General features: G+C 49.4%; 1 protein-coding gene across 1 annotated transcript in view; it reads left to right on the top strand.

Annotated features, from left to right (window-relative positions):
* The window catches only part of CAPN13 (calpain 13), an 89,713-nt gene that overhangs the window by 53,797 nt on the left and 15,510 nt on the right, over positions 1-20,406 (top strand). Inside the window, exons 8-14 of the mRNA XM_010845284.1 lie at positions 2,905-2,990; positions 7,266-7,340; positions 9,369-9,517; positions 11,488-11,639; positions 17,714-17,916; positions 19,177-19,213; positions 19,569-19,625. Of these exons, the coding sequence (XP_010843586.1) occupies positions 2,905-2,990; positions 7,266-7,340; positions 9,369-9,517; positions 11,488-11,639; positions 17,714-17,916; positions 19,177-19,213; positions 19,569-19,625 (759 nt within the window). The remainder of the gene's footprint in view (positions 1-2,904; positions 2,991-7,265; positions 7,341-9,368; positions 9,518-11,487; positions 11,640-17,713; positions 17,917-19,176; positions 19,214-19,568; positions 19,626-20,406) is intronic.

Below are 20,406 nucleotides of genomic sequence, written 5' to 3'. Positions count from 1 at the left end.
GGATTGGGGGCAGGAGGAGAAGGGGACGACAGAGGATGAGATGGCTGGATGGCATCACTGACTCGATGGACGTGAGTCTGAGTGAACTCCGGGAGTTGGTGATGGACAAGGAGGCCTGGCGTGCTGTGATTCATGGTGTTGCAAAGAGTCGGACACGACTGAGCGACTGAACTGAACTGGGTTCCTGGTGATGCTGCTCATGGCCCTGATGTTTTCCCCCCACAGCACATGCTTTGAGTTGTTCTTACAATGCATTAAGCAGTCTGAACAGGACATTCTCCTGTGACAGTAGGTGATGAAAACCGTGTGTCCTGCACGGTCCATTCCCGCCATTCCTGCCATTCTGTGGCTACTGACACTTCCCAACGTGCGCTCTCATCAGTCCCAACCTGGTGAGATGCTCTGTGAAAGCAATATTTGGATGTTAGCACTTAAAGTCTCTGAGAAGGCCTGTATTAACAACGTAAGTGCAGCTTGGTTTTAATCTACTGTTAGCCATGAAACAATTTTCTCTAGGAGTCACTATTAACCACCTTGAACTCACATTCAAGAGGATACTTTCAAGGAATTATTATCCTAGGAAAGATGACCTGGATCACCTCTTCCCTGTGCCCACTTTCTGAGAGATCTGACCAGGGTCAGGGTACAGTCAGTAGCCAGGAAAGTGATGCAAGAAAGCTCACCCATTGTCAGATGCAGCTGTGACCTTGGCCTTGAAGGTGACTCCTGAGCCCCTTGGCCAAGGCCCATGTGATAACAGAGCCCTGTCAGAAAGAAGTAACACAGTCAGACAAGGACCCAAGAACTTGATTAAAGATTCTTCCTTCAGAAAGAGGGGCTTATAACTCTGACCATAAGTGCTAAGATTAAACCAGCCCATAAATGCAGCATGCTTTTTAATCTGCTCATCCTCCCTCTGGGCAGGACACAGACAGGAAGATAAATGAAATTGGCATTTTTTACTACACACCTACCTGGGTCGGTGACTCCCCGGGGCAAGGGGATGTGTGTTTCTCTGCACGCATCATTTAGCGCTGCCTCAGCCCCTTCCAGTCACTGGCTGCTCTTCTCCCGTGCCTGCCTGAGCCCCTGACTGTCCCTTAGGCACTAAGGGTGGCTTATTAAGCTTTTTGGACCACCAGAAGATTGTTTCTCACATCCCTGTTCCATGGGCTCCATCATATGCTGGCGGTTAGTAATACACCATGTACAAAGCCTGGGGTCCCAGGGGATGGGGCATAGAAGGGGAACCCCCATCTCATGTGGCATTAAAAGTCAGAGTACCTTCCACTGCAGTGTCAGCCAGACAGGAGTAGACAGAAAAGAACTGTACGCAAGCTAGGTTCATGTGCCCTTCTCTGACCCCATTGCTGTCTCCTGTATGTGTGTTAGTTGCTCAGTCGTGTCCGACTCTTCGCAGCCCTGTAGACTGTAGCCCACCAGGCTCCTCTGTCCATGGAATTCTCCAGGCAAAAATTCTGGAATGGGTTGCCATACTCTTCTCCAGGGGGTCTTCCCCACTCAGGGATTGAACTCGGGCTTCCTGCCTTACAGGCAGATTCTTTACCATCTGAGCCTCCAGGGAAGCCTCTTGCTCCTTCATGGCACCACCCTTTTGGTAATCACATGCTCGCCCAGGGTTTCCATGCAAGGTCAAAGTCTCAGCCACATCCAAGAATGAGCTGGGCCATGGAGCAGCTGTATCCTTTATCCACTCCCAATTCCAAAATTAAGAGCCTGGGCTTTGGAGACTGACCGTGGTGAGGATCAGAATTCCTCCTCTGCCACTCACTCTGTGACCTTAGGAAAGTTGCTTAGCTTCTCCGATGCTCATTCTCCACCTCTGCAAGACAGGGGTTACATGAACATCTACCTGGGAGGATTGAAGGCTATAGCACACATCACATGCTCAGTCAGGCCTGGCTCTGGGCCTGCCTTCACACACGTTTCTTTTCCACGTGGAAATATTCCACTCAGAACTTTCTCCTCTGACCTGGAATTGGTGAACAAATCCTCCCCTTCTTCACCCCTCTGTCTCTTCCGACAACATTAACACTGATCAATATCACGGCTGCAATTCCATCATGCTTTAATTCCTCTCCCCAGGCAGAGGCCTACTGGATCCAGGAAGTTAAGTTCAAAGGGTTGTGATTGTTTTAACTTGCAACAAACAGTCCTGCCCTCTGGCCTTAGTGGTTTGCTGGCCTCCTTATCTGGGAGGGATAATGATGTGACCCCTTCCACCTCCATCCCCCCACCCCCCAGGAAGGAAGGAAATTTCAGAGCACTCAGGAGATGCCCCTACAGAGACAGGCTGCCAGAGCCAGGTGCAGCACCCCCCTGCCCCCCGCCCCAGCTGCAGGCTGGGCGAGGGCTCAATTCCCAGGCAGTCCTCTTCCTGCTCAGATCAGCCTCCTCTATTGGCCTTGCTCAGGACAGTGCTGTGGAGACCCCAGCACAGCTCCCAAGGGGCTGCCAGCCAGGAAGCAGCTATTTCTGTGGAATAGAGATGCTGGCTGCAACAAGATGTGGAGGAGGCTGGGGACCCATAAAGATCTCCCCTCTGCAGCCGTGGCAGCACCATCCTCAGTGTTTATCAGCCATGCAGTCTCAGCTGGCACAGGCTTTAGGATGCAGTCTTACGGAATGAGGAAGCCGCACCTGCCTTCAAGGTGCTGCGCAGAAAAAAAAAAGGACCATTTTCTTCTCGATCTCATTCCAACTCCACACGGGCAGAAGCATTGATTTTTTTTTTTTTCCTTTCCATTTTTTCTTCTGGCTGCAGCCAAATGAGGTCAGAAGTTAAATTAGTCCTTGGAGGTGAAAAGCAGCTGCATTCATATCCCCCATTCTGCCAACTTTTGCTGGGAAACACTGACAGTTTTCCTTTTCTGTTCTTTGCAGATTGAGTATAGGAGGAGCTGGGAGTATCTTATCCGCCTGTGGAACCCCTGGGGCAAGATCGAATGGAGAGGGCGCTGGAGCGACTGGTATGGCTTCTGGAAACCTTTCTCTCTCTCCTTCATGGACACCTGGTGTTCAGAGAGCACCCTGGCCTACGAGGGCAGCAGGTGGACCTCCCTAAGCCTATCCAGCTCACACCTGTGTGGGACTGTCCATCCATCACACACTCCCATGATGCCATTCACCAGGCATCATTTAGACACCTACTGTGTACTCTGTACTAAGTACACTGCGGGATGGGAGCTGTGGGACAAGAGATAGTGTCTGTCCTCCAGTGGGTACACCAGAGTAGTGAACTCATATACTACCTAGAATAAGTGAAAAATTAAAAGGGGTGGGGCAGGGCAGACGCTGGGTTCTACTTGGCAGACAGAGATGGAGAGCAGGAGCCTCAGCCCATAAAAGGATCCCATGGGATTCAGGTCCTGCTGATGCTATGTCATCAGGATGGAAAAGCCTTCTTCTAGAGGGGGAGATGGCACACTGAGGCAAAGATCTGGCTGGTTTTCTGACTCAGTCCACCTGTGTTTGTCTCTCCTACCCTATCGGTCCAGACTCACCTTGCTGGCGGTGGGAGTGACGAGGGGAAGTGAGTCTTAGATGTGGCCATGTTCCAGGCAGCTGCTCGCTGGCCCAGCTGACCTGTGGGGCCCCCGCTGTGTGGTCTGTGGTTCCTGGGAAGCTGGGCTGGCCTTTCCCAGCTGCCAGGAGGACTAACTCCTGGTCCCCACCCCTTTGCTGACTAAGAATGACACGGCAGTCCTGAGCGGGGATGGAGGGCCAGCCACAGCAGACTGGCTCCTCTTGGCTCCTCTCCTCCAGTGAGGCCCAGCCCATCCACAGGCCGCTGAGGACCTGTGTTAGGTCCATGGAAAGAGTCCAGAGGCCAAGGCAGCTTAGCACAAGGAAGAGATGATCAGAAAAGAAATGCAAAGCATTCAGGAGCACAAGAGAACAGGCCCAACAAGCAGTGAGCATCAACGCTACCTCCAGAAGCGTGTCCTGGAGGTAAAGGCCAGTGTTGCCCCTGTCCCCATCCTGACCCCTGTGCCCCAGGCTTTGTGGTGTATGATACTGTGTGGGTCCCGGGATCCTGTGTGAGCCCCAACAGCTGAGGTGCCTACACAAGTGGGGCTGGAGGGTAGTAACGTGAGAGAGATTGAGAGAGGAAATAGGTAACCTAACTTAGAGTAAACCTGTTGTGATCTCAGATACCCTCTGAAAAAAGGGCAGCTAATCCCCCCTCCCCCGACAGAAGGGGAATGAACTTGCAAAACCACGAACCACTGGAAGCAATTTTGTTCCCTGCCGCCCTCCCTCCTTTTACTGTACCTCTGTTCTTTTCTTCTTCCCCAGGGGTATCCATAGCGCTACCAAGTCCCTCCCCCCACCTTCCCCATCATCACTCCAAGCTGCCCACTGTGGCCGGGGCTATCAGATTAGCCGGAATCCCTGATTGAGGCTGGCCACGACAGCAGGAGTAGAGGAAGGGAAGGTGTCTGCAGTACATCCTCCTTGAGTGAAAGAGGCAAGAAATTCACACGAGCTGATGTTCTGGCCACAGTCTCTGTTCAGTTCAGTTCAGTTCAGTCGCTCAGTCGTGTCCGACTCTTTGCGACCCCATGAATCACAGCACGCCAGGCCTCCCTGTCCATCACCAACTCCTGGAGTTCACTCAGACTCACGTCCATCAAGTCAGTGATGCCATCCAGCCATCTCATCCTCTGTCATCCCCTTCTCCTCCTGCCCCCAATCCCTCCCAGCATCAGAATCTTCCCTGTGCTAGAGATCAAATGGCCAGTGAAGGCAACTAGGGACCCCAGAGGTGAGGGAAGAGAAGCTTCCCACGGGCAGGTCTGTCCAGGGATAGATGGATGGGGTTGAATGGAGTTCAACCAAAAAAAAATGGTATAACTCACTTTGAAAGTGATCCCTAGGTGGGAGGGAAGTGTCAGCCACTGTACCTAGCCACAGTTATTGGTAGTGTGTTAAGGGCCAGGAAGCTGGCCTGGGGAGTGGAACAAGAGAGAAAGATGTGTCACAACCTGGAGCCAGGGAGCCTGGTGCCAGCTGAGAAGTTTAGATTTATGCCCTAGAGTCCTGAGGTTCATGGCCTTTGAACAGGGCCGAGAAGTGTGCAGAGCAGGAATGGGGGGTGGAGCCCACCACCCCTTCTCTGGTGGATCACGTGACTGAGGGCTGAGGTTCGCAATCCCCCACTAATGACCGGGCTGGAGGGAAGTGGCATGGCTGCATCCTCACGTTCCCCACGCGCTGGTCAGTTCCCGCCCTAGTTTTTAAGAACTGGAGACGGATCGGGGGAGCGGACGGTCTAATCTCAACCATAATAGAAATTTCAGTCACACACACTTAAAGGCAAACTTGCATGAATCAATAGCATATTGATTTACACTACATTTATTTTCCCTTACACACTGCAGAAAATGTAATTATCACTTAATTATAAAATTACCATTTTACAATAACACATCTGACTGGCTCAGCCTGCAGCCAGAAGCCTGAATGATCCCTGCCTTGCTCTCCTGGCTCAGAGGTGACCCACCACCCACCCTGGAAGTTACTCCCAGAGAAAGATCTCATTACACTTTTGTGCCTATGGGGCCCATCTCCTATGAGCATGCCTCTGCTTTGAGGAGCAGGCTGGAAAGGAAGGGACAGCTACTCCCTTCTGCCTATAAGAGTATCCTTCACTGTAGACCCCAGGACTAGCTTCTGGAACACATCGTCCCAATGAAGCAGACAGCTTTAATTGTTTATTAAGCCAGCATAAAACTATAGCATTCTACTGTATGACTCCCCTGGTGGCTCAGACGGTAAAGCATCTGCCTATAATGTGGGAGACCCAGGTTCAATCCCTGGGTCGGGAAGATCTGCTGGAGAAGGGAATGGCAGCCCACTCCAGTATTTTTTTCTATCCCCCCCTCCCCCGCCCCCACAAAAAAAGGGGCTCAAAGAAATGTAGACAGCTTCCCTTGTGGCTCAGAGGGTAAAGCGTCTGCCTACAATGCGGGAGACCCAGGTTCAATCCCTGGGTCGGGAAGTTCCCCTGGAAAAGGAAATGGCAACCCACTCCAGTACTCTTGCCTGGAGAATCCCATAGATGGAGGAACCTGGTAGGCTACAGTCCATGGGGTCCCAAAGAGTTGGACACGACTGAGCGACTTCACTTCACTTCTTCTACTATATGCCAAGGCATGTGTTCAAGCCCTATGTCGGATGATATTATGCAGTGCTGAGCAATGTCACTGATCTCATGGACCTTGGAGGCTAATGAGGGACAAGAAATATACAGGCACTAGTATCAGAGGGTGCTCAGTGCTGGGACCGGAGTGGTACAGTGTGCTGTGCGGGCTCAAAGGAGGGGCACCACAGTGGGGACAAGGAAGGTTTCCCAGCAGAAGTAACTTTTAGAAGGAAAAATGAATAGAAGTTATTGGGCTTCAGGACTGAAAGGATGAGGAGTATTCCAGGCAGAGGGAGCATCATGGTGAAGGCCAAGGTGGGGTGGAGGTTGGGTACTGCCATGGCCACCAAACAGACCAGCATTTCTAAGAAACAAAGATATTCATTATTGTTGGAGTGTGTAGTTCAAGGGCAGGGAGAACAGGTCGCTGCTCAGGTAAAGCTGGAGAGGTGGGCAGAGGTCAAGTTCTGTTTCAGAGTTTGAACTTCATCCTGAGAGTAGTGGGGCAGTGCTTCATGTGTTTATGGAACTGCCATAATCAGACTTCGGCTTTAGAAAGATCGCTTTGATTGGAGGTGTGGAGTATGAATAGGAAAGTGGGCAGGGCTGAGTTCTGGGAGGCCAGTCCATGAGGGAGATGAGGGTTCTTGAACTTGAACACAGCAGTAAGGATGGAAATAATTGGATGGTTTTGAGAGGGGTTTAGAAGGTAGAATCAAGGCATCATTAATATTTGGTGATGGCTTGGATGTGGAGGGTACAAGAGAGAATAACCCTTCATGTTCTCACTTGGGCAATAGGAGAAGGCAGTGGGTGAGTACGGTTTGGAATAGGTTGATTTCAAGGTCATGGTGGGGCTCTGGTGGAGACAAGGGATGAAGCATAGCATGTATCATTCTAAAGGTCAGGAAAGAGGATAAGGCTGGGGACAGTGTAGAAGCTGTCAGCATAGAAAGAATCGTCAGGTAGAGTGACACTGTCCACTCGCACCTGGAAACTTCTGGAGGCCTGTGCAAAGGGCCCCTGTCAGGGCACGTGTGGTTGAAATGAAACATCCTAGGGGATCTCATCCTATGGTCTGTCTCTCCACGCCCAGGTCTCCAGAGTGGCAGGAAACCCACGACCAACGGAAAAGCCAGCTGTATGAGGATAAGGACAATGGCGAGTTTTGGTACTGTATTTCATTATTTGGTACTTTAAAAATTATTATTATATTTTAAATCTTTAACCGTTAGCCCAAACCCTCAGTCCCCACCCTTTCCCTAAACTTTTGTGAGAATGAGGATTAGCTTTGCAGAGACCTATATAGAAGGAGCTTATTTTCTCCACCAAGACACCAAAGCTTTGAAAAAGATACTGTGTGTTCTCTCTTTGCATGAAAGGTCTTTCAGCTTTGAAGTATTAGAACTTGCAGCAGATGTTAATGGTGAAAAGGAATATTGGCACTAAAGCTTTGAAATCAGCAGTTTCCTGGCAACCAGGATGCATGGTTATCAGGCATGTAAATTCTTTGCCATCTTTTTGGAACCCTGGAGTGCCACAGTCTTTCCTGGCATGAATCGTAAAAGAGCAACTTGAGGTTAACCTCCCAGCCTTCTCTCTGGAGTTCTGAGTAAGATGTCAGTGTCATCACTCAGCAGCTATGTAAGACTAGATGCTTTAAAACATATCATCAGATAAAGAAGATGTGGTACATATATACGATGGAATTTGACTCAGCCATTAAAAAGAATGAAATAATGCCATTTGCAGAAACATGGATGGACCTGGAGAGTCATACTGAGTGAAGTTAAGTCAGACAGAGAAGGAGAAATATATGACATCCCTTATATGTGGAATCTAAAAAGAAATGATACAGTGAACTTACAAAACAGAAAGAGACTCACAGACTTAGAGAATGAACTTTACGGTTGCCAGGGGCAAGGGATAGTTAGGAAGTTTGAGAAGGTCCTGTACACACTGCTGTATTCAAAATGGACAACCAACAAAGACATACTATATAGCACATGGAACTCCGCTCAGGGTTACGTGGCAGGCTGGGTGTTGGAGGGGAGTTGGGGGAGAATGGATACGTGTATATATATGGCTGAGTCCCTTTGCTGTCCACCTGAAACTACTGAAAAATTGTTAATAAGTTAAACCTTAATACAACATTAAAAATTTTTTATTTTAAAAAATTTAAAAAACATCCTCAGCCCTACACTCACATTGTAAAGGATAAGATGGACATTTCTCTGATGAATTGTCTAGTTTTTTTAGCGACATATTTAAATAAAATTTAGCATGTGTGAAAAAGAGACTAGGTCTAAGTAATTGAGAATCAGAGGGACAAATATAAATTAGACAGAAAAATATTTCTAGTCTTGCAACTTTAATCACAGGCGTGATTTTAGGTGTTGAATCCATTGTATTCTGATAAGGGCTTCCCAGATGGCTTGGTGGTAAAGACTCCACCTGCGATGCAGGAGACACAGGAAATGCGGGTTCCATCCCTACGTCAGGAAGATCCCCTGAAGAAGGAAATGACAACCCATTCCGGTATTCTTGTCTGGAAAATCCCATGGACAGAGGAGCCTGGCGAGCTACAGCCCATGGGGTCACAAAGAGTTGGACACAGCAGAGAGATTGAGCACACACAAGCACGAGACTTCAATAGTGCATTTGGCAAAGGGCCTATGGAAAGGTGATTTTATTAGCAGAGTGTAGGACCCAGGACAGAAAGAGACTGACAGTCATCTTGCTGGTCAGAAAAGGGGCCTGTGGAACCCATAATTTAACTGTGTCCTTGTCCTCCCCGTAATTTGACTGTGTCCTTGGGCTTCCCTGATGGTTCAGCTGGTAAAGAATCTGCCTGCAATATGGGAGACCTGGGTTGGATCCCTGTGTTGGGAAGATCCCCTGTAGGAGGGAACAGCTGCCTAGTCCAGTATTCTGGCCTGGAGAGTTCCATGGACTATTCCATGGGGTTGCAAAGAGTTGGACACGACTGAGCGACTTTCGCTTTCACTTGTCCTCCCAGGAGAAATCAGAAGGGCATTTGCCCACAAATGAACCAGAATGGGGTTCTGGTCTTTGGGTAGGACAGTGGTAAATCAGTGGATACTGTAGTTGACAGGCAAAGGGACAGTAAAGTGATGGGAACCTCCAACCAAGGAACAAACCAGTGGTCACTAAAGCGATGTGTCTCTGTTTATAACAGGATGTCATGTCAAGATTTCCGAGATAACTTCTTCAGCCTGTTTATATGTAACCAAGTTCCAATCAGCCTGGACCATGGAAGCATGCCCCATGAAAGATGGTCCCAAATGATGTTTAAGGACCACTTAATTCCGGGAAACACTGAAGGTAGCTATGACAGTAATTATTCTACCAGGTGAGAAGTTGCCAGCTCTTGCCCTATCCTGGCTTAAGCTCTCAGGGGCCTTTGATTCTAGACCATCAGCCTAAAGAAGGGGAGGACTTTGTCAGCCCAAAGGGACAACTGTGTTTCTCTAGGAGAAATGATTGCTGGAGGGGGTGGGTGGGAGGCTCTCAGATATGCCTCCCCTGGCTTTTTGCTTTCCCACAGCCCTCCCAGGACTAGAATGGGGCCATTGCACTTCAGTGATTATCCAGGACTTTGGGAGGGCTGTGAGAAGAACACTGGACATGTGTCAGGGCCTGGGTTCAACCATTGTCTTTGCCACATTTTGGCTTTGTGGCTCTGGTCTCTCTGTCCTAAGTCTCTGTAACTGTTCCCAGTGAAATTAGTCATCTCTGTCTGCCCCTGGAAGCCACAAAGCCTCATCCAGGCACCAGGGAGCATACTCCTGCCCTTGTTGGTTGATGTTGATTGGTACTTGCAGCCTGCAGCACTGTACTGAGGTCCCAGAGGTGGGTGTCTCAGAGCCTGTCTTTGGGCTCCTGGAAGATGAGTTTTATTGATGAGATTTTAAGGGAGTGAGTGACATAGTCTCACTTTGCCTTGGCTCCCCATTTGTGACATGGATGAGTGAAATATCACCCTCTGAAGATGAACCTGAGTGTGATTACACACCTGGATAGGAAAGGCTATGCAAACAATGTATTTGTGTGCGTGTGTGTGTGTGCACTTGCACCTCGACATGCGCATTCCCTCTCCTTGGCCCCAGCCTGCCAAGAATAGTGTGTTTGAATGATCTCACCACCTACCCTCCCCCGTCTTTTCACTCTGCTGGTCAGAGAAGCTAGTCACCAGGAGGCCACGGGCAGATTCTGAGAAGTCACTGAGTCACTCTTAGGCAGCAAGTTGACTGCTTTAATCTTCCTGAGCTCCATCTACCCAACTGTGGGGCTAAAGCACTCTTCCCTAGATATAGTGCAGGGCGAGGAACTAACCAGAATTATACATTGCCGCCATCTTTAGTAATTCCTTACAAGGGAGAGAGGGCAGGGAGGCAGCCAACAGCACCGGCTATGTGCTGCTAAGTGCACTTGAGTGTATCATCTTTGATCCTCACAAAGCTGTGAGGTCATATATGTCTCCCTCTTTGCCTTTCAGAGCTTCCCAATTGTGCCTTAACCTTCTGAGGTTTACTAATTCATCTCTATCTTGATTTATCTTCATTTATTTTTCATACGTTATCTCCCACGCATTTGAATCTAATGGTTTTCACATTAGTGATCTCCCTCTGGCTTTGGTGAGGACACTTGGGTAGCAGAATTCTATGAATTGACATCTCTCAGCCTCTCTTCCTCTGTCTTCATGTGTGCTTGGGGGTTTGACATCATTTCATGGCTCCATGGTTGTCCCCAGTGCATAAGCTCATATATACCCGAGGCCTCTGGAATCCCACTTATTATAAAAATTGTTTATGTTTAGTCACTAAGTCATGTCTGACTCTGCAACCCCATGGACTATAGCCCACCTGGCTTCTCTGTCCATGAGATTTCCTAGCCAAGAATACTGGGGTAGATTGCCATTTCCTTCTCCAGGGGATCATCCCAAATCCAGGGATTGAACCCACATCTCCTGCATTGGCAAGCGAATTCTTTACCATGGAGCCACCAGGGAAGCCTTTTGTAAAAATAGCCCTCCATTTTACAGTGTAAGAAACATTTTCATTACATAGGAACTATACTTTCCCTCCTTGTTTTTAAGAAGAGACTAAGGCTCACAAAATAAAGCAGCTTGTGCCACAACTAGTAACTATGGGGACTGGAACCCTGGTCGTAGGTCTTCACATCCAGAGTTTCTTCCACAACCCACTGAACTGGGCTTGGCTCTCTGAAGTGATCATGGTCCCATCCCAGAACCCCAGGGACAAGCTGAGGTCCAATCACTGCTGTTTTTCATGCAGGATACCAGAGGGGCATGCAATACATCTTCTCTGTGCCAGACAGCATGGAAAACAACAATGTCATCATGTCCTTTAACACTGGGCCACAAAATTTAAAGGCAAAAGACAGGACATTTCCACTGAAGTATGAGGTGTTCAAGGTAAGGCAGTATGTTTCAGGGCTTGCCCTTTGGGGACATTTCCATACACCTCGGGTGGAGAAAGCAACTGACTAGCCTGGGAAATTTCACTTGGCAACAGACTCAGAGATAAAACCAAAAGGGCAATTGAGTTCACCTGCTTCGAGTCTATAAATTTGCAGGAAAACCTGAGACAGAAGAGTGCAATGGGACACACCTCCTGTCCTTGTCACTTGTCACAATTTCCTGGTATGCTGGTGGCTCTAATGCTTGTTCCTCAAAAAGTAATCTGGTCCAAGGCCAGCAGTTGTAACAGTACATATTCCCAGGACCACCCTCCAGCCTGCTGAGTCCCAGTCAATTCCCCTGGGCAGAGCCTGAAAGTCTGCATTGTAATGAGCTCTCTGGAGACTTCGTATACCCAGGAATGTTTGAGGATCATTGGTTACACTCTGGGAGGAGTTTAAGGAAAAAAACAGTCCTGGGTATACATCCGGGAGGTACATTTTTCTCTCATGCTGAAACTAAAGTCTGGTGAAATTCCATGGTTGGCTTACAAGCATCTGCTTGGCCACTCATCCAAGGCCAGGCCTTCCTCTCTACCCAACCTCCCCTCCTCTCCCCTCCCCTCTCATGGCTCTCCCAGCCAGCCCTTCAGCTCTGAAGGGGTCATCTCCTCCCCTCGCCTACTCATATTCACCTGCACACACCCTAACTGTGAGTAGATGATCAGGGAATTCTTTTTTTTAAAAAATACCATGTAAAATAAAGGAGTTATGAAAGAAAATCTGACACCCTTGATCCCTTCTCCTTTCCCAAATAATTTAATGCATCCCAAAGATCAAGTGAAGGGTCCTCAAAGCATACACCCTGCAACCTCTCTGCACAAACATCCGATGCTGGGATCCTCTGTCCCCATGTCAGAGGTGAAGTGACATTGTCAGAGTTAATGGCAGAACTGGGAACTGGGCACCAGATGTCTCTCAGGCCTTCAGTACACCCATCATCTGTGTGACTGGAGCTCTGATTATGGCATCTTTAGGATGGAGCCCAGGAATGTTAGCCGAGACTAAGGCAATATTCACATCTAGGGCCTCAGCCCCCTCATGGACAGGCAGAACTCCTGGGTCCTGAAACAGTCCTGTGTACTGGCTATGGTTCACTCTAATAGGAAGGCCTTGCTGATAGAGAACTTCAGAGTTCCAAATGTGTTCACATTCATTGTCTCAAAAACTCTAGTACACCTGCTTTTATAGATATGGAAGTCACAGGTCAGGGAGAATGAATGTCCCACCCAAGGTGCAGCAAGATGGTGACAGGGGTGTGCCTGAGACCAGAACTTGTGGCCCCAGGACCAAAGCTCTCAGCAGGACTTAGGCATGTGCCTTTCTGGTGATGCTCACAGTGCAAAGAAAAACAATGCTTCTGGTTCTAGAAGGTAGAGAACCCTTTGGATCCTGTTATCTCTGAACACATTTCCACTTCTAGTTGCATGAAATCAATGGAAAAGACCATACATTTGAGGTGCCTCAAACCAGCAGTGACTATCAAAAGAACATCGTTGGATGCTGTAGTGGACAGGTGTCCTTTTCATCACCACTGGGTACATGTGAACCCTTTCCATGTGGGCGGGGACTAGGCAGGGCCTGGTCTCCCACTGCAGCAAAGAGGTCAAATATTGCCTCTCCCAGCCCTTGGATACAAAGGAGTAGACTGTTGGGCCAGGCTTGTCCAATCAGATATTCTTGGTCATTCTAGGGCTCGAGTCTTGAGAAAGTAACTAAAGGACATGGGGTCAGCTGAAGGATTCTTTACAGCAAATCTTTGGGCCCATGAGCAGCAATGCAGTCAGATCCGGCGGTGGTGTCCAGCTGTGTAGCCACCTCTTTTCATTCCTGCCCACCTTCCAAGCTGCATTCTTTAGATTTCCCATTGACTCTGTAACTTTCCTTTCCATAAATTACTTTTTGCTCACTCCACCCTAGATTGGTTTCCACTGTGTTTGGCCAAGGATCCCAATTGATTCAGGTGCCTCCTAAGAGGACTCTCAACTTCAAAGTCCCCCAGCTCCCCACCTATGAGAAAAACAAAACAAAAGGAGTTGGGAAAGGCTGGGATGGAATGAGGCATCTGGTATACCCAGTCAGACTTTTACAGTTCAGGACCAGACAGGGCTACTAAAAATATTTCAGCCTACTCTTCTGTTTCCTAATGTGAGAAGTCCAGAGAGGATATGGGGGCTGTCCCCATTGCACAGAAGTTGGGTGTGTACTTTGTATTGTCATCTATGATTCTAGGTTGCCCAGAGCCAGACAATGTAGCAGCCTTGTGTTTACTGATTTGCCCAGAGTCTTTATGGTTCAGGAACAAGATTTTAATCATATCTGTTTTCTAAATGTTGCCAAGCCCGTTTGTCTACTTTCCAGCTGCTGCTGCTGCTAAGTTGCTTCAGTCATGTCTGACTCTGTGCGACCCCATAGACTGCAGCCCACCAGGCTCCCCAGTCCCTGGGATTCTCCAGGCAAGAACACTGGCTGCCTTATTTCTCATCTGCCCACCTTGCTGAAGGGTCATGCAGACCTCAGCTTTCCAGGAGGTTCAGTGGTAAAGAATCTGCCTGCTAATGCAGGAGACATGGGTTTGATCCCTAGGTCAGGAAGATCCCCTGGAGAAGGAAATGGCAACCCACTCCAGTATTCTTGGCTGGGAAATCCCATGGACAGAGGAGCCTGGTGGGCTACAGTCCACGGGGTCGCAAAAGAGTCAGACAGGACTTGGCAACTAAACAACAACAATGTGTAGACCCATGAGCTCCTCAGGCTCCCTGGAGATCCCACTGCATCTTGGAGGATCCTGGATTGAGTCCAGACCTTGACAACTCGAGAGACACTTGTGGGGTCCTTCCACAGTTCTGCTGAGAAATAAGCCATGTTAATGCTAGCAACTATGCTTTGAAGTCTCCAGGGCTCCAGTGGTGTTGTGGGTACAGGGCTGCCACCTTGGCATGGGCTTGTGACCCTCCAAGTGCTATGGGAGCATGGCTCTGCCTTGTAGCAAACCAAACATGGGTGATATGCAAATAGGCAGGGAGGAGACCGAAAGGAAAAAGGGAAGGGTGGACAAGCTTCATCCTCCCCGAGGCTGGACTTTCCGCCTCCCTTCCAGCTCACCCCTGAGGTCCAGAGATGTCTGAAGAAGGCAAGTCAAATGGTCTATACACCTAAGTGGAGCCAAGGATCAGCAGTAGAATAGAACTGAAACCCATGCCAACATGAAATACAGTGCCTGGAGGTGGTGGGTATTAATCGAAAAGGAAGCAACACAGCTTTCTGTCTTCTCACCTCTGCTACTGAGACCGCAGAGCCTCAGTTTCCACACTCATAGAATAAGGAGCCTACCTTTTGCTTGGGATTACTGTGACAATCCAATACATTACATGGAATTACTTTGTAAACCCTGAAGTGGCTTAAAAATGGGACTCCATCTTCAGTGCTTCCTTCTACAACATGGGCAGACAGGAACATAGACATTTCCCCAGACACACATATACATCCCTACAAACGCTGGGATGCAGTGGGGTGGGGACATTAGAACAAAGTCCCATCATGCTTTACAGTAATCTGACAGAACAAGTTTCCTTCTCATTGGAGCTCCAGAGCTGGAGAATTTACACTTGATCCAGGTTCTGTCTTCCTTCCAGTCCCCATCACCATTTACCTTTTCCTATCAAGTTTATCATCATTGCTGTGAAGAGTAACCAAGCTAAGATGATAAAGGAAGACTCTCCTCTCCTCAAACACCTCCCCGACCCTTGATTTCCTTCCCTTCAGATCTCTACAGCAGCTGGCTTTCCTTTCTTGCAGCTTCACATGGGGAAAGAGTGATGGTCCCCATTCACCCCCTGGGTGTTCCAGGGAACAGGCTGGGCGTGCAAGAAAAAGGAACACAGAGCCCTGGGCTGGGCTGCTCGGATCTACTCACCTTTGGGTTTTTGTTTGGGTTCCTGAACCTGCCTTTCTTCTCTTCCCACAGGTCGACTATCAGGTATGGCCACCGCCGTTGCCATCTGTCGTTACTGCTATGCCTCTTCCAACACCCTTGACCTCCATGTGTCTCTCACTGTTGGGTGGCTGCCAGTTCAGTCTTGCTATGTCCTGCAGCAGACATAAGCTTAGAACTTCCAAACAGGTCAACAACACAGGAAATATTTCAGCTGTGCTCATCTAAAGCTGGATTCCTTGGGTTGTTCTCTGGCTTGACGTCCCAGAGAGGCTGCAACCATGAAAACATCCTCAACATTTGGCCCCTGATAGATAAGATTGATGCTGCTGATTCCTTCTAAGACGAGAGACAGGACTAATGGGTATTTTTAGCCTCTTGTATTCTTTTTCAGCCCCCAAACCCACCACAACTAGGATGCATGCAACGCAAATACAAGCTCAAGGCATGTCCTCCAACCCTTCTTACAACCACATCACCGCCACCACCCTCCTGCTAGCTGCTGCCACCACTATGACCCCACCCCCCACCCCAGTAAATATTGTGGCTTGGCATGGGTGAAAGGTGACCCAAATATGGGTAAGGATGGAGAAGGAAAGACAGAGTTTGGGAAACCTAACCTCACAGGTACTCAGACCACTTAAATAGATGTGTGCTCTATGGTGCTGTTATTGCCAAAGGGAGGTGCATGTGACCAGACCGAGGATGGAAGGGAGAAGAGATGGAGCAGCGTGGAGCCACAGTCAATGAGTAGTGACTGCAGCCTGCTGGCAGGTCCAGGGACCCTCCTCCAGACCTCCCAGAGGTGCCGCGATGGAGAGACAGAGGCTGGGATAAGAGCCTCTGAGCAGGAGACACACAGAAGCCCAGGCAGACTGCAGACAGCAAGGCCTGTCTGTCACAGTGGCGGCACAGCCGCAGAGCTGCATTTAGGGTCTGACTCTGGTTCTCAGCATACCAGTCATGAAATTAGAACTTCTGGAAGGACTTCAAGGGCAGCACTCAAGTGCAAGAAACAGGTCAGGGTTCTAGTTCTCACAGCTGGAGAATGAAATGAGGACTTGATTAAAGAAAAGGCATGAGCCCCTTCCCTGGAATTACAGGGTCAGGTCTTGTGATTGTAGGAGGCTCAAAGCTCACACACCTCTGTACATACTGCCTCCCCATGTGTGTGCGCACACACACACACACACACACACACGCACGCAGAACAGTGCTGACTCTGGAGAACTGATCTCATCGTTGATTTTGCCAGAAAGGCCCAAGCGAGGTAGGCTCCAAACCTACTGGGGCTGCTGCTGCTGTCAGCAGAACCACTGTGGAGCCTCAGCCGAGCTCCCTGCTGCTCAATAGCCACCGTGGTCTCCTGGTACAGCCCAGCCTGGTCCCCAGCCCCTGCAGAGAACCTCTCCCGTCTCCGTTTCCCCCCAAGGCAGAGCTCACAAGTAGTCATTTCACGCTGCGTGATCATTCTAAATGGAATCCCAATCTCAACTGTATTGGGGAAAATTTATTTAGTAAAGGGTTTTTATTATGTAATAGGTATGTGACATCCGGTAATAGGAACTGCATTATATTTATTGTTTTGTCCCTAAGCAAATATTGAAATAAAAGGAAAATGATCAGGGCCTATTATTCTCCAGTGAGAAGGCATTTCAGGACTTCACTGGAAGGACCAGAGGGAGTGAAAGGCCCCCAGCTGCAAGTGCTTCAGGGGTCCAAGAGCGCTTTGCAAAAGAGCCCAGGGAGAAGGGACTTGAGGGGCTCTGAAGGTAATCTAGGACTGGAAGAATCTCACTAGTTTTCATGGAATTTGTCTTTATATATAAGCAGAGCGATAAACCCAGAAGCCCAGGATGCTGTAAGATTTAATGAGGTAAAACCATGTACCATATTTCCTTGCATTCATTGCAGTGTTAGCATCTATATTAAATAACAGTCTGAACTCTATTGCATTTTGAGACTTCAGGTAAGCAACTGTGTCTCCCTTTTCAGGGCCTGTAGGGCTGTTCTGAGGGATAGTGAGGGGCCTGGGAGATGGGGGGTCTCTCCCAGTGTCTGGGGCCCATAGACATGGGGGTTTCTCACCAACATCCCATCTCCTCTAGTTCCAGCACTTCCAAGACAGATTGCCATCCACCTTCTTCTCCCAATTCAGAATTGCTGAGAAGGGCATTGTGTCTGAAACCACGTGCAACCTCACAGAGTGCTTCAGTCTGAGCCCCGGGACCTACGTGGTGGTCGTCTCCGAGGGCAGAGAAGCTGTTGAATTCTTGCTCCGAATCTTCCTGAAGATGCCAAACAGTGACAGGTACAGAACTTCTGGGATTCTAAACGTTTTTATCCTACTTAATTTTATAAGAACACATCATATCATTCTGTGCGGCAATGCACTGTGTCAGTGGGGGACACAGCATGGCCCTCACTCTGGAGAAACTCAACGCCAAGTCCAATGCCAAGACAAAAAAGAGGGTGGGGATGTTGCTTGATGGAAGGCAGGGTCACATGGGAGACTGGAGGGACCCATCTCTGGCAAGAGGGCCGGAGGAAGGCTTCTTGGGGGCATGGCATGTGAGCTAGTCCTTGAGAAAAAACATAACTCAGAGTTTCAAAGGGGAGGGCAGTGCTGTTGTTCAGTTGCCCAATCATGTCTGACTCTTTGCGACCCCATGGACTGCAGCACACCAGGCTTTGCTGTCCTTCCCCATCTTCCAAAGTTTGCCCAGATTCACGTCCATTGAGTCGGTGATGCCATCAAACCATCTCATCCTCTGTCGTCCCCTTCTCCTGCCTTCAGTCTTTCCCAGCATTAGAGTCTTTTCTGATGAGTTGGCTCTTTGCATCAAGTGGCCAAAGTATTGGAGCTTCAGATTCAGCATCAGTCCTTCCAATGAATATTCAGGGTTGATTTCCTCTAGGATTGACTGGTTTGACCTTCTTGTAGTCCAAGGAACTCTGGCGGAGGAAAAAAGCATGAGGAGAAACAGGGAAGTGGGCGAGGATGGGGCTCATTGAAGAATCAGCAGAGCTGTCCGTAATGCGCAGGAAGGTGGTACATGGCATGCGTGGTAGTTGTCTGAAATGTGGCCAGAATGTGGAATCACTGCCAAGTCGGCAGTTAAGACTGGGACCAACAGCACACCCGCTGCTGGGGCACCGAGGCAGGTATCGCTGCTGCCATGGCAGTCTTCACAGTTGAGTGCAGATGAGGCTGTCTCAGTCCAGCATTCCATGCGGTCACTGTGCCATGACTCAGAGTTGGAACCTAAGACAAATCTTACTTGCCATCTTGGCAATGGGGGTCACTAAACACCCATATTTGGGTGTGAAAGGAACAGTTTACTAAATGATTTGAAGGCCAGGGGAGGCCCGCCCTGAAGACTGGACATGAGGTCACAATGTTCATCTGTCTCCTGACTGCCCACTTCACAGCCCGCTGTGCTGCGGGCTCTCCACGCATGTCCTTGGCATAGATGCCCAATGCCTCCAGAGGTGCCCACCGTATGTAAGCATGAGCCTCCTTTGAATAGTGAGCTGGTCATCCTTGTCACACTGTCCCCTGGTTTTCTAGGAACCTGGATGGCAGTCTCAACCTGAGAGCCCTGCAGGTAGGTGTGCCTCAAGGCTTGGTTGGCAGCCTTCAGTGGGTCACGGCCCATCCCCAAGAGCTTCTACCTCCTTCTTTCTGCCTCACCACTGACCAGTGAGTGAGAGATACCACAACGGGCTGGTGACAGCTCCAAGGGGACAGGGACGAGGGGAGAAGCCCAGGCTTCAGAGGCCAGGCTGGACCCAACCATCTTCCTTCCACAAGCTTCCATTTTCCTATTCCCCACTAAGGTTTGATCCAGTTGCTGGATGAAGCCTCTTATTTCCAAGTGGGAGGTTCTGGGTCCCTCACTGTATCAGACAGGGGATCCCTTTCCCAGAAATTTGATGTTGGCTGTTCTTCCTTACATCCAGGCAAGTCTTCCAGAAAATGGGTCCCAGCAGAGCATTTTCTACAAGTACGCTCAGCAGGTACTGTACTTAGCAACATGGCCATGAGGGGCCCTGCTTAGGACAGGGATGAAGAGGTGAGAGGAAAGAAAGCCTCTCCCAGGTCCTTACCAGGCTAGAGAGGAAGATGACTGGCCTCTCTCCCTGGATGCCACCAGAACTGATCCGGGGAGACGGGATGCCCCAATTAGGTGACATCTGGGGTGAAGTGTAGTTTTGAAAGGGAGGGGCTCCTTATAGGAGGGTGAGATGTATAAATCTTTTAACAAGCCATCGGCAATGCCCCTGGAAATCTTCCCTTCTCCCATTCTGCCGCCTCCCACTGCCATTGGCACCCTTCCTCCTGGGAGCTGGCCAGCTTTCAGAAGGCACCACTAGCCTTCTTCCTGCCAAACCACCTATGTGCACAAGGGATTTTCTTAATGGTTTAATAAGCTGTTATAAAGATCCTTGACTTGTCAGGAGAAAAACAGCTGCCAAGGGCTCCACACGATGGGCTTCTTACCATTAGTCATCATGTCAGTGTGGAAACAGAAAGCCATATGGGTGACCGTACGCACTGAGCTGGCCTCGGGAAGACAGGTGGGCAGTTCTCGGGCCCTCGCTGTGTCAGACAGGTGGCCTCCTTCCCCAGAAATGTGGGTTCCCAGAAGACCCCCAAGGAGGCGTCTTCTCCCCCCTGACCTCGTGGTGCTCTGCAGAGCCACTGCTGGAGCCCTCTCGCCAGCTCCTTCTCCCATGGGACAAGCTTTCCCAGGGTGGTGACATCTCATTATGCCCTTGCTTTTACCAGGCTGGGTGT

The sequence above is a fragment of the Bison bison genome, unplaced genomic scaffold, assembly GCF_000754665.1.
Source record: "Bison bison bison isolate TAMUID 2011002044 unplaced genomic scaffold, Bison_UMD1.0 scf7180017864215, whole genome shotgun sequence".
NCBI lineage: Eukaryota > Metazoa > Chordata > Mammalia > Artiodactyla > Bovidae > Bison > Bison bison.
The sequence above is the reverse complement of the archived record's forward strand: the minus strand, read 5'-3'. Positions and strand labels throughout refer to the sequence as shown.